General features: G+C 41.2%; 1 protein-coding gene across 1 annotated transcript in view; it reads left to right on the forward strand.

The window, feature by feature from the left end:
* Positions 1-13456, forward strand: part of satb2 (SATB homeobox 2) — a gene marked incomplete in the record, with an annotated part of 96561 nt that extends 83105 nt beyond the window's left edge. Inside the window, 2 exon segments of the mRNA XM_014024780.1 lie at positions 9817-10002; positions 10259-13456. Coding sequence (XP_013880234.1) covers positions 9817-10002; positions 10259-10750 — 678 coding nt within the window.
* Between the last annotated feature and the right edge of the window lie 217 nt (positions 13457-13673).

Raw genomic sequence — 13673 nt, forward strand, 5'->3', positions numbered from 1 at the left:
ACATTAGACTTTATATGATAAACATACTTTAACTGTAAAATAAAAACTGTAAAAATACATGTTCAGTTTTTATAATTTTTAAACTAAAAGTTTAAAAATATATTACACGGACGGGGCCATTTTATTAACACGCAAAGTGTTCTGGGTAAATGACGACATCAACTAGGTCATTGGCATGAGGCTGCTAGCAAGCTATATCCACCCTGAAGTTTAATTTTGGACAATATCTGACAATTGGCTCTTTTAAATGAAACCAGAGAGTGTTGACAGAAAGGAGAAGGTAGATACGACTCAGCCTGTAACTGAAAATATGGATGGAGGACAACAGAGCTGCTTCATGGAAGAGGAACCTCAGCTCAGCCTGTTAGCTTTCAGCGTTAGCTCCTACGCTATCACCATACAGTATATATGTATTAGCTCAGTGCTTCACATTCTCCTCTCTTCACTGAGGTCCTCCATCCACATGACAGAGAGGGGAAAGCAAAAATGACTCAGTCTGCAACTGAAAATATGGAGGACCTCAGTTTAGCTTGTTTGTCGCACTAGCGCCGAGCTAATACTTATAAGGCAATATAGCGTGAGGGCAAGTGCGAAGTCTAACAGGCAAAGCTGAGGTTCTTCTTACATGAAGCAGCTCTGTTGTCCTCCATCTATATTTTCAGTTAAATTTTTACCTTCTCCTCTCTGTCAACGCTCTCTGGTTTCATTTAAAAGAGCCAATCATCATATATTGTCCAAGATTAACCTTCAGGGTGGATATAGTTCCCTTGCAGCCTCGCACCAATGACCTAGTTGATGTCATCATTTACCCAGAATGCTTTGCGTGTAAATAAAATGGTTCCGTCTATGTTAAAATATTTTTTAAAAAAATTACAAACTAAACAGCCTACAGTATTTTTACAGTCTTTATTTTGTAGTTAAAATAAATGTTTATCAAATAAAGTTTAATGTTACAACTAATCGTGGATCCCTTTAAGTTGCAAGTCCATCACAGGAACGTATAGAGACAAACAGCATTCACGTTCTCACCCACACGTACAATTTAGTGTTACAAATGAACCTAACATGCATGCTTTTGACTGTGGAAGGAAACCATAGTACCCGGAGAAAACCCACACATGCACAGATTGTTATGAAWCTCTGTCTGAGCACAGTAAAAGATCCGGACACAAAAGCAGATTTACAGAATTTATTGAAATTGCTGGTGTAAAACTGGAACAAAACAGGATCTCTCGTCAGGTAATCTGGTGTCAGCAGGAAGTCAGAGTTAGTTAGTTTGGTTCCAGGTTGCTTTGTTAATATCACCGATAAACTCGGTGGGACTGAATGTTCCATTAAGCAGAATCAGAGTGGTGAAACAAGTCAGGTTCATGCACAGAATAAACAGAGGTTTTACCAGGTTGGAGGGTTTAGGCGGTTGTTGGGAATCCAGGACACAGGCGAGGGTCGAGAACCAGGAAGTCAGATTTGTTGTGTTGCCGTACAGGGTGGAGACGAGAGGCTGTAATCCAATAAACAGAACCAGGGTCAGTACCATGACAGCCGATGAGCAAAGGTATCCAGGAGGGGCTGAGGCGAGGATCAAAAAAACCAGAGGACATAACAGGAGTCGAGGAACCAAGGCAAGAACAGGACAGGACATGGGAACAAAATGCTGGTAGATCATAGACAAGGCTGATGATAAACTGGCAACAGACTGAGGGAAATGGCTGGCTTATATGCAGAGGAACACAGGTGAGTTGCATGAGCTTGATTAAGTGGAGGATCTGTGATGGGAGTGGAGCAGGAGCAAGCAGGCTGAGAACAGGAGCTGCTAAAAACACAAGACTAGATAGTGAAAAACTAAACAAAAACAATGGCTGAGACTAAAACTATGATAGGACATGCAAACTCTAAAGAGAAGGGCCGGGAAGCAAACCTGCAACGTTTTGGCTCTGTTTCCACTGTGTCAACCAGATACTACCAAAGGAACTCTTTTTGGGGGGGAAGGTTCTCCAGTCATCGCCACTTTTCAGCTCGTTGTACCAGCAATGTTAATTCAACCTCAAAGGAATAACCCCCTTCCCTACTCTTTTAGGAAAACAGATTGATTTAAGGATTTTCACTTGGATTTTATGTACCAACACACCCAAAAGTCACAGAATCAAAACTGAATGAAAGTTACGACTGTAACTACGGTTCTATGAATCCCGGATGACCACCAGAGGCGGTGCTTAAAGCACTGAAAGATCACTCTTGCACATACTCAGGTCGAGAATCTTATACCAACATGGTCACGTGTGACACCCGGTGACACCGGTAATTCTATATAGTCGCGTGACAATGACAGCTCAGTCCCTTAATCTTCTCGTGAAACACAATGATTCCGAGGGACCGAACGCTCTGGCGGTCATCCGGGATTCATAGAACCGTAGTTATAGTCGTAAATTTCATTCTATTTCATCCCTACTGACCGCCAGAGTCGGTGCTTAAAGCACTGGATGACGATTACCAACAGAGTCCTGAGGAATCGCACCCAGAAAAGAAACAATCTCAAAACATGCCCATCTCACTGGGATGACAAACGCTGGGACAGGATCCCCTCCAGCGGGTGAAAGGCGGCCAGGTTTACCCTGTAAAATCTAGCAAAAGTATTCGGAGATGATTCGGAACTGCTGCACAGATAGCCTCCAGAGTGACCCCAGTCATAGCAGCCCATGACGCACTAATGCTCCTGGTGGAATGGCACCGTACACCAGCAGGAGGTTGGTAGCCCTGTAGAATGTACGCTTGTTCCACCACATCCACAATCCAATGAGACGCTGTTTGGAAAGGGCCTGCCCCTTGCGTGGCCCTGCATAGCAAACAAACAGACTATCAGACTGCCACAGAGAAGCTGTCAGTCTGACATGCTTCCAGTGCCCGAACAGGGCAGAGAAGTTCATCAGGCCCATCTGTGTCAAAGCGAGCAAGCTGGGGGGGGGGCACAGAGTGGCTCACAGATGAGGCCACCTTAGGAAGAAATGTCACGTCAGGCCAAAGAGTAACACTAGAGCCAGCTGGGTTCCAACGGCAACAGGACTTGTGAAMAGACAGCGCATGTAGTTCACCCACCCGCTTCGTCGAAGCCATGGCAAGGAGAAAGGCAGTCTTTTTTGACAAATACTCAAGGCTCACCTCTGCCAAGGGCTCAAACGGGGGAGATTGCAGCGCAGTGAGGATGAGAGAGAAGTCCCACACAGGTACGACAGGGCGTAAGGGAGGATGCAAGCGCCGGGCACCCCTCAGAAACAAAGAAACGTCCTTGTTACGGCCTATTGTCTCACCATCTACCACCACATGCCAACAAGAGATGGCAGCCACATAAACTTTCAGAGTGGACGGAGACAGACCTTGAGAAAGCAGTGCTTGAAGGAAGGTTAAAATAACTGAAATAGAACAGTGTACAGGATCCTCATGTCTAGCACGACACCGACTGTCAATACTTTCCACTTATGAGTGCACACCAGTCGTGTCAAAGGGGCCTTGGCATTGGTCATTGTATGCCCGACATCTCCATCATACTCTGAGAAGGAGATGCTGGGCCTCGTATCGGCCAAACCTAGAGCTGGAGGCGACTGGGATTGGGATGCAGGATCCGACCCCCCAGCTGTGACAGAAGGTCCTTCCTGTGGGGGAGAGGCATTGGAGAGCTGCAACAGAGCCTGTGCAGCAGTAGAAACCAGGTTCTCCCTGGCCACAAGGGGGCCACTAGAAGGACCTGCCAGGGATATAGCATCATCGTCAAAAACGGAGAGCCCTGAACACATGCTCTGCCCTGGGTTCGGGTCTCCAGTCAGACCAGAGCCACCGCCGTCTCTAAGGGACTCGAGCAGTGCTTTCATCCGCTCCAACTCGGAAGTAAGATGGGCCACCTGCCCAAGTAGGCCCTCTGAATCCCTGGAGCTCTTCTTGGTCCTCTTACGTGGAGGCTGCATAGCCTCAGGAGCCATAGGCTTCACAGGCTGGCTGGCACCTTGAAGGTCAGCCAAACGAGCGGTATGCAGAGACAAGAGCAGAACAGAACAATTAGGGCAGGCCGCATCAGTCAAGGCCTCCTTTTAGGTGATCTAGGCCCAAACAAGAAGGACACAGATCATGCCCATCCTCCAGTTGGAGAGGGGCCAAACAGACTCTGCAGCCTGGCACATCCAGCTSYACCACCGGCAACAGAAAAATTGACGCGGGAAGCGGACGCCGCCACTCCCGTCAACTAAAAGAGAAAAGACCTTACTAATCGAAGAACAAAGTTGTAACAATGAAGAGCTTGCACAGCCTCTAGAGGGCGAGAAAATCCTCGTAGCTCCGACCATAGTCTCGAGGCTACCAGCGACAAACAACAATCAAATTCTTACCACCTATTCAACCTGCATGCGGGAAGATGAAAAGGGACTGAGCTGTCATTGTCACGTGACTATATAGACTTACCAGTGTCACCGGGTGTCACACGTGACCATGTTGGTATGAGATTCTCGACCTGAGCATGCGCAAGAGTGATCATTCAGTGCTTTAAGCACCGCCTCTGGTGGTCAGTAGGGATGAAATAGAACTAGTAGTTGTGGAAAGCTGAGCACTGAGAAAACACTTCTAGGAACAAACTGGAACAAAAAAGAAAAACTGTACCAGAGTTAGATTTATGCAACTTAACTTATAACACCTAAAACTCTGGTAATGTTGTTGTTAGGATACTGAAGATAAAAGGTAGACAAGTTACAATGGTGAGTGTAGTGAAGCAGAGTTAAGAAAAAGGATGGTATAAGTAAAATGAGTAAGTCCTGACACTATCTACTACTTCAGGGCAGATTTGGGCTAGGAGTTTAAACATTTGATGTTGAACTTACAATTTAAATGAGTACAAGAAAGAAGAAAAAAAGTACAAGTGTGGTGTCTGGCAGTGGAAGAGAGGGTTCAGTTAAGAGAGGACAGCTCAGTGAAAAAAGGACTCAAGGAAGAGATGAGGCATCATTGGAGCTCTGTGTGTTTGGCTCTGGCTCTCTAACATCATCATTAGTGCATGAGGGAGACCAGACCTCACTGTTGATGCAAACTTGTGTGGGTGCAGCCATTGATCCAACAGTCCTTGCTGTCAGTCCAAATAAAAACAGAAATGATGAAGACCTGTGGGTGGGGCTTGGTAGGGTGGTTTTCAAAAACCCCATTCACAATTTATCCTCAATTTAGATATAAAGAGTCTTATTTACTTTGTATATGAATATGTAGCTGTGTGGTCCTCATTAAAGCAAGAATAGTGTTCTTTTTCTTGACTATTYGTAACTTTTGATTTTTCTGTGTACCTACAGTTTTCCCCAATTAAAACTGTTGCTTTGTATGAAAGAAGTAGAACATTTAAATGAGTACAAGCAAGAAGAGAAAAGACAGATTTTGCAAAGTGGTTATTCCCTTTCCCTGGAAAATAAACCCCTGCAAATAAAATCAGAGTTATTTTATGGTCTGGCCTGCCCACAGTATTATTTAAGTAATACCCTATTATTATTGAAGAGGGGGGGAGAGAAAAGCAATGCCCTATTATCTTTATGTGGGTCCTTTAATTTTAATGCACCGCAGATTTGTAGCTGGGCATTCCAGTGGGGACACCCCTCCCTGCTATGAAAGCCAGTGGGTGGGACATAGTCACAATGCTCTCACAACACACAATACCTTCTGCCAAACTACCAAAGGACTGCTTCACATTCCAGCACTTCTCTTGATGTCCTCACATTTGACAAATGGCCCTCAGCTGATCTTGACAGCCAAGTGTCCACCCTCCAGAACAACCACATAACACCTAGTCAGACCTCCACACGTGTATTTGTTTAGAGCCTGTTGTTAAATCACGCTGAAAAGTTGCTGAACATGGCACTCCTCGTGTTCTGAGCTGAGTTACTGAAGAATGAGTTGAAAAAGCCCAGATATGCTTGTGTCAAGTGGTTTTGCCACAGAAATCAAACTTATTGTATTGACAGTCTGATCAAACTGATCAAAATGACAAATCAACATTTAGGATTATCATCCTGTAATCAGCAGGATTCTACCTGACATATACTGTAAATATAAGAGGCGTCTATCATGTTATAAATGGCACCAGAAAACAACAAATAGGTATAAAAGTAAAGCTCTTGTTGAAGAAGAACAGAACTATACTTCAAAACAGACCTTATGTTGAGAAATGAGTTGTATCTGTTTTGACTGCGGAGACCATCTTAAAAAGAGTTGACTCCAAATGTTAATGAGTTTTAGATGTAGAGCCAATTATTAGTTTCTGAAAAAATGTGTCCAGTGGCTCATTATGTTCATAACAAATGCAATTGATTCCAAGAGCTATGTAATGGAAACACAGATTTTGTGAGATCAGTTGGTGCTCTGCGTAGGTGTTTGGAATGACTCTCGGCTGTTATCATTCAGAGATTTAGCTCAATATCTATAATATTGGCTGAGCTAAAGCCTTGTTTGTGTTTGATAAGGTCACTTAGCTGTGGTGGCTTTCTTGAATAGAATTCACTCTAAAAGTTAAGTGGTTATTTGTGAAAGTTTTAGGCATGACAGGCTAACTGGAAAAGTACTGAGGCAGAAGTTGCTGGTTTGCTCAGAGGAGCACGGGAACAAAAACTGAACACAGGAGGATAAAACAATGAACCAAATACAAACACTGTGAGAGTGTGACACAATTATCATTTGCCACTGACCTAACATTTCTGAGAAGAAATAATGAAAATGTGTACGTAGCAAAATAAAAAATCAGCATTTTCTAATTTTTGAAATGCGTTTTTAATCTAATCGGTAGCTATAGATTTTTTTTGTTGTTGGGCAAAAAATGTTTTAATTTTACATTTGATCTATTTTGAATTGCTCTGTTTTTATCTGTATAGGTTTTTTTTCTGGTATCTCAATAATATTTGTTTTCCTTATCTTTGTAGCTCCATTTCCAACCGTAAAAGACTGCATTTCATCAAGCACCCCTACCCCAACTCKTTTTTGTCCCTCTGAGGTTTTGAATTGGCTGGTTAAATAGTAATGGGGTGTAAGACACTTCCTGGCAGACACCTGGTTGGTGTTTTACTAGAGCTAATGTTGCACACATCAGGTCAAAAGTATACCGGACAGATAGCAATTTGAATGCCAACCTTGGAACAAGTTAATGGTGTGTGACACTTTGAAGCTGTGAAACACTTATTCTCACCCTCCAGTCACCCTCTGGTCACCCTACAGCTGGCTACTGTGTAATGGAGGAGGGCAAACTACTGGTTGTTTGAAAAGATGTGTTGCATCACCGTTAACTAAACGTTGTTCTTGAATCACTTTATTTAATGTTTTATTATATATCAGGATTCTAGCCTAACATTTTGCCTTCGTTGCATCAGTGTGCCTAACCTTTGTTTTWTAGGTGTAGCAGCACAAATGTTAAATGCACCCAAATTTTTAACTGTCTAATTTCACATCGCAGTTTTATAAGTTAGCTTTTTTTAATCATTGTTTATTAAGGCAATATTAACTCACAAATAATTAATTAACAATCTAGTGAACACAAAGTTCTTYRTTTGAACCAGCATTGTACAGGACATACTGTATAACTTACTGAAAATGTATTTAAAGTGATTTTAAKATCTGTAATTTTAACTTAAACATCTCAAGACAAATGAAACAAAAGAAATTCTAAATTATTAGTGCAAAAGTTTAAGGGCTGAACAACATCTCAAACTGAACATTTCATGGYTAAGTGTCTTTTTAGACTACACATGCCCCTCAGATGACCAACTCCTGTAGTCTGGCCTTGTGGATCTTTGGCCTTTGCTAAAGCAGCTTTCCACACACTCCCTTGCATCAAAATCCTCCAGACCTGGTCTCGTTACACTGATTCGTGTCAGATTGTTCACTTGGTATAACKAAGTTCTTTTGTTTACAATAAAGTTTTCAAGCTGCTATAAAAAAATTCACCAGCACATTTTACAATTTGTATTGTAATCATCTCCACCGACGCTGCAGCCAAAGATGTTCCTCTTCCAACTCACTTCTTCACTTTTGTAAACATTTCATTTTGAGGGTGTAGTGCAATGGTTCCCAAACTTTTTGAATTCTGACCCACAACCTATCCATGGCAAAAACTTGTGACCCCAAATATTACTGGTCTGAGTACATGAACTTCGTTAATAACCCTAAAAACACAGGCTTTTTGACAATCTAAACAGCTCACACACAAATATAAATATTATACTTGTTTTGTGTTTTTGTAATAATTATHGGGAAAATATTACATCTGCAATTATTTTATTACCCTTTAAATTGATTTCTGGAGATTATCCAAGGTGCTTCATGACCCATAATTGGGTCCTAAGCCCAACTTTGGGAACCAAAGTGCAGTGGTTCCCAAACTTCTCAGCTTTTGACCCGCAAAATAGTACAAAACAGTAGCAGAGACCTGAGCCCCCAACTATTTTTGGGTGACAAACATTTGTATCAGGTCAACAAAACATGGGCATAGTAACAATTTTTTTATACTACATTTATCCATTTTAAATACACTAACCTCACTCCTTTGTACCAACTAAGGCAAAAATGTAATTAATTCAGAAAATCTTTTCAGGACCCCACCTTGATGTTTCGGGACCCCACTTTGGGTCCCGACCCCAACTTTGGGAAACACTGGTGTAGTGGATTATCAAGTGTAGTGTATATTTTTAAAAGATATGGGCAAAGGTGTTGGTTCCGTGAGCAGCGTCCTTTTTTATCAGCGTGGGTTCTGCAAGCAGCGCAGGTGTGTGTGTGTCACTGTGAGAGCAGACACGCAGGAAGCACAGACACACAGAGGAGCAGAGCCTGGGGAAGAGGGGAGGGGCTTTTTAAGTGTTGATGTGTGTGAGAGGGATGTCTATTGGACACTATGAAAATACGGAACAATATTTGACAATAGTAATGGAATAGCACAGCTGCATAATGAGGTATAGATTGCTACTTCAAGATTTTATTAAATTAAAATGTTTAAAAAACATGCAACGAAAGAAACAGATAAAGTGAATTGTGTATATTTTGGATGCTGATAATATTGGGTCTAAAATRGTTTTGTTCTTGTAAAGATGACAAACTATATCAGAATTTGAATGTATTTTACAGAARTCTGGCCACCATAGTATGTTTAAACTTGTTTTAAGAGGTATAATTTTGTTGATCCAGGGGATTCTGATGTTATCAGTCCATGAAATGGATGTTATTAGGCATTATCAGTCCCATACAATGGCTTCAGAATGTCCCTACTGTGCCTTCTAGCCTTCAGACTGTGTCGACAGCGCCCCCTAGTGGGTTAATATATCAATTACAATGAATGTCTTTAAATAACCAAAACATATTTTAATAAATTTTTTGTCCTGTTCGTGCCAGTCTCAAACCTTGGTCTCCTGCTCTTTGATGAAGCGCTCTACCCATTGCCCCATTGGAAAGCCACAATATACAGTGTGTGGAGGGTGGTGTCTTTAGCGCTAACCATGTCATTTTCTCTAAATTTAACCTTGGTGGCTTTATGCCTCATATTAACCAGATTTGTTATGCCTCATATTAACCAGATAGTAGCTTTATGCCTAATATTAACCAGAGAGTGGCTTTATGCCTCATACTAACCAGCTGACATTCAGAAGCCATTCTATGGGATGGGGGAACCTGCTAATTGGCACAGCCGGGACATTCTCAAGCCATTCTAGGGGACTGATGAYGCCTAATAACGTCMATTTCATGGATGATAACATYCGAAGYGGGTGCTTGATCAGGGGTTCACTGTGCCCCGCTAATCAGTTTTACTTTCTCTCTCACCAGGCACTTCATAGACCACCTCCAGCCCTAATCAAGGAGCGCCATCCATCTCCAGTGCATGAGGAGCCATTACCTGTCCCATTAAATGAAGAGAGATCACAGAGTGTTGGAGCAGGAGCACCAGGTGGAGGTCCACCTGCCACAGCAGGAAGTGCTGGGAGCAATAAGAAACCACGATCACGCACTAAGGTACATAGCCTGCATCCATTTTACCCTTTGCTACTACTACTTAGGTCTGTCCCACCACTTCGCACATTCATCCCAAGCACTGTGGTGTTTAGGTTGTTTTTGATATCTATGGTGGTTCAGAATCTTGGTGTAGGGATAAAACAAAAATGGAATTTGCCTTAGTCATTTGTTATTATGGGTCTTTGCTGTATAAATTAGTTGGTTGTTACTTACGTTCATGGTCTGTCTTTTTTATATACTTGGTTGAATGCATTAGATTTCCCTGGAGGCTTTAGGGATTCTGCAGAGCTTCATTCAGGACGTTGGCTTGTATCCTGACCAGGAAGCCATCCATACCTTATCTGCACAGCTTGACCTCCCTAAACACACCATCATCAAGTTCTTCCAGAATCAGCGCTACCATGTCAAGCACCACGGTCGCCTCAAAGAGCTGGGTGAGGGGGCTGCTACCAGTGATGGGGTCGATGTCAGCGAATACAGAGAGGAGGAGCTGCTCTCGGGCTCGGAGGACCAAGAGTCTAGTGAGGATGGTGCTGAAGAGATGTACCAGACCACAGAGGGAAGCAATAAGAGCACAGGAACCCTGAACCAGCCTCTAATCTCTTCCAGCTCAACATCTAGCCAGTTGTCCTTAGGACATAATGTGGCTCAGGAGGAGGGCAAGGACAAAGTACACAGCAGGGTTGTTGGGCTTCTGGCCACAGGGAGCTCCTCATCCAGTCCTCAAGAGCAGACTGACTACCAGTGATGACACCAGACAGGAATAAAGAGACATAAAATTAACTCGTCATAAATTGCTGAAGGCTGGCAATGAAGAACTTGTATGATACATACTGTATGTGTCTATGCAGACACACTGACCAGGAAATGGCTGGTCAATATGCTGTACATGACTGAAACTTATACACTTTGATGTGACAATCTCAGCTTTGTGGAGTGAATTTACCTCAGTGAAAGACAGTGGACTTTAATGGTTGTGTAACTGTGAAATGGTTTTTGCAAAAAGTTGTAATTTGTCTCTTCAGATAGTAATTAGCAGATCAGATTTGTGCTGCTCACAACGTGAGTTTCCTAGCAGAAACAATCACCAACTTATATTTATCAGCCAGAAAAAAGATGTCAGTGAAAAAAAAGGGGCATTCCTTCTTGCTCCTATTTTCTGAAGTTTGGTTACAGTTACACGGAAGATCCTCCCCTGCACGCTGGGCTAAATTTGGCCTAATTGTAGTGACAGGATCAGGACCTCAGAGACTAATAAAGCCCTAATAAACCATAGAAAACAAAAAAGATTTGCTATTATTTGCCCAAAAACACAGATTGATGGCACTTGCTGTGCATCTACAAGCTTTTATTTCATTACGAGAACAGTGGCCGCTCCAATCACAGACTATCTGGCAGTCCTGTTTAGCACTTAGTGTTCACAAAAACTGTTGTCGTTTCAGATGTATTGTCTTCTTGAGGCTTGTGGATATTAATAAGTAGTCCTGTAATGAGCTGTGGACAACATAAAAAAGTTTTACAATGTAACACTCAGGCCCAAACCCTTCGTGGCTTATTCCATGAATGTGTGGTGGGAGTAAAAAATAAAGCCAAGAAGGTAAAAGCAGTGTAGCGCTTCAGTAAGCAAATCAGTCACTTTATGTGTGGTAGTCCCCACCTTCTTTCCTCTGGCCTCAGTCTTGTGTTTCACCACACAGACACACTCATGAACTTCACTAACCTTAATTATGGTCCTTATGATTATAGTTTTTAATATTTTATTGTTTTTGCTGTCATTGTATGCTATTTTTAGTTGTTATTTCCATGGTTTTAAATTTTGATTTTGGATAACAGATAGTAAAAGAGCTCTCCCCTGTCGGAGGAGGAAAAACAGTGAGGGTCAAAGAAAAAAAAAAAACAGTTTCAGAGCATTATCAGGTAAATTGTCCAGTTATGTTGTTACACATGTTGTGTGACACAACATTGTGTAACTTGCCTTCTTTTGCTCTGTTTTCAACAAAAATAAAAGGTATTCTTGAAAAGAGGAATACTTRGGAAAGCAAGACTGTGCGCCTTTTTGCTGCAGTTGATGACAATCAACTTTTTTGAGCCATGAAGAAAAAGTGGCAGGTCTGACTGTGTTCTTCACCTTTATTGTGTATAAATACCCAATGTGAGATAAAGTGTTGCTTTATTTTTAATTTTCTTGAGTAAGTTTTAATATTTGAGCCACTTTAAAGAGAATAATGAATCAGTATAAAATTTGGATACAAACCTATTTAAAAAAAGGTTGCTCTTCCTGTTTGATGTCTGGTTAAAGCCATGGGAACAGTGGGTGCTGGGGGGTGCTGCTGCACTAAGTAGTGAATGACAGAGGATATCCATGTTCAGAAACAAAGGTATTGAATTGATTAAACGAAAATATGTAACTGGTTTTATTGGTGCTGTGTATGTTTATATTCCAAGAATATTTTGAGATTTACGTATTTTGTAAATCTGGTGTACAAACCAACACTGTTGTACACGTGGGTCCAAATTTGTACAACCTCCTAAAATATGCTGCTTTAAAGTAGCTCTATTTTGAAATCCATTTTTGTCTGAAGTGCCATTACCTTGCTTAAGTTTGTCTTTTGTAATTTAGTGAAATATGCAGTTCAAACTAAGTTGTGAAAACAATAACCATGATAACAACGCCAACAACTGACTGTTTTCAGTGTAGACATTACTAAGAAAGAGGATTAGGGCCTCTGGAAAAAAATCTGACTTTAATCTCAGAATTCTGACTTTTTTCTCATAACTTTAAATGTAAAAATAAAAAGTAAATAATGGCATGCTTCATGTGATGAAAAAGGTTTCTAAGTTATATAAGTTTATAAGTTTGTAAGTTTACAAGTTACTTCATGTTTCCAACTATGATGAATTTAGCTTCAATAATGTCTACAGTAGAGGAGACATGAACACTGAACTGGTAGTCTTTTACAGTCTTGGACATGGTTGGAAGACTAAAAGTGAACCAACATAAAGTCTTGACTGCAAATTTATGGATATTGTCTTTTCAACTTTTGGAGCAAATTTTAATATCAATGTTGGGATTAAACAATATGCACTGACTGTGCTTTCACTTCATCTTTTTGGTATTATCATATTTTTATATAGGGTAGGATCATGCAAATTCTCTAACTCAAACTTACCTATGCACTCAGCACCCTCCAACTGAAACACATTCCCATGGCTAATTGGTGCAGTTGTGTTGATGTGCAGTATGTTTGAAAATGTATCTGAGTACAGGTAATGTCTTAGTTTATAGATCCTGATCAGCAGGAATGCTCAAAGAAATGAACTGCCTTTTCAGTCATTACTCTGTATGACGATATTGTGCTTTTCTGTGTAACAGGAATCAGGGTTAACCTCAAACAATGAAATATTTTGCCCATCAGTGTTGAAGTCAATTAAAAATTTTAAATGTGTTGTTTTATTTCAGTGATAATATTTTTCTCATGTGGATCCTTATGTATCCATCCACACACAAAAACAGTTAAACTGCAGCTGAGCCAAGCCTTCCTTTGAGACAATGGTTTGAGTAAAACCACAAAGGTTACATAGTATTACTGAAGACTGGACAATAGAAAGCTATTAGAGAAGTGTTTGATTTTTTTCCCAAGAAATCTGTGGAGTCGCACTATAGTGTTCAA

The sequence above is a fragment of the Austrofundulus limnaeus genome, unplaced genomic scaffold (genome assembly GCF_001266775.1).
Source record: "Austrofundulus limnaeus strain Quisiro unplaced genomic scaffold, Austrofundulus_limnaeus-1.0 Scaffold439, whole genome shotgun sequence".
Taxonomy (NCBI): Eukaryota; Metazoa; Chordata; class Actinopteri; order Cyprinodontiformes; family Rivulidae; genus Austrofundulus; species Austrofundulus limnaeus.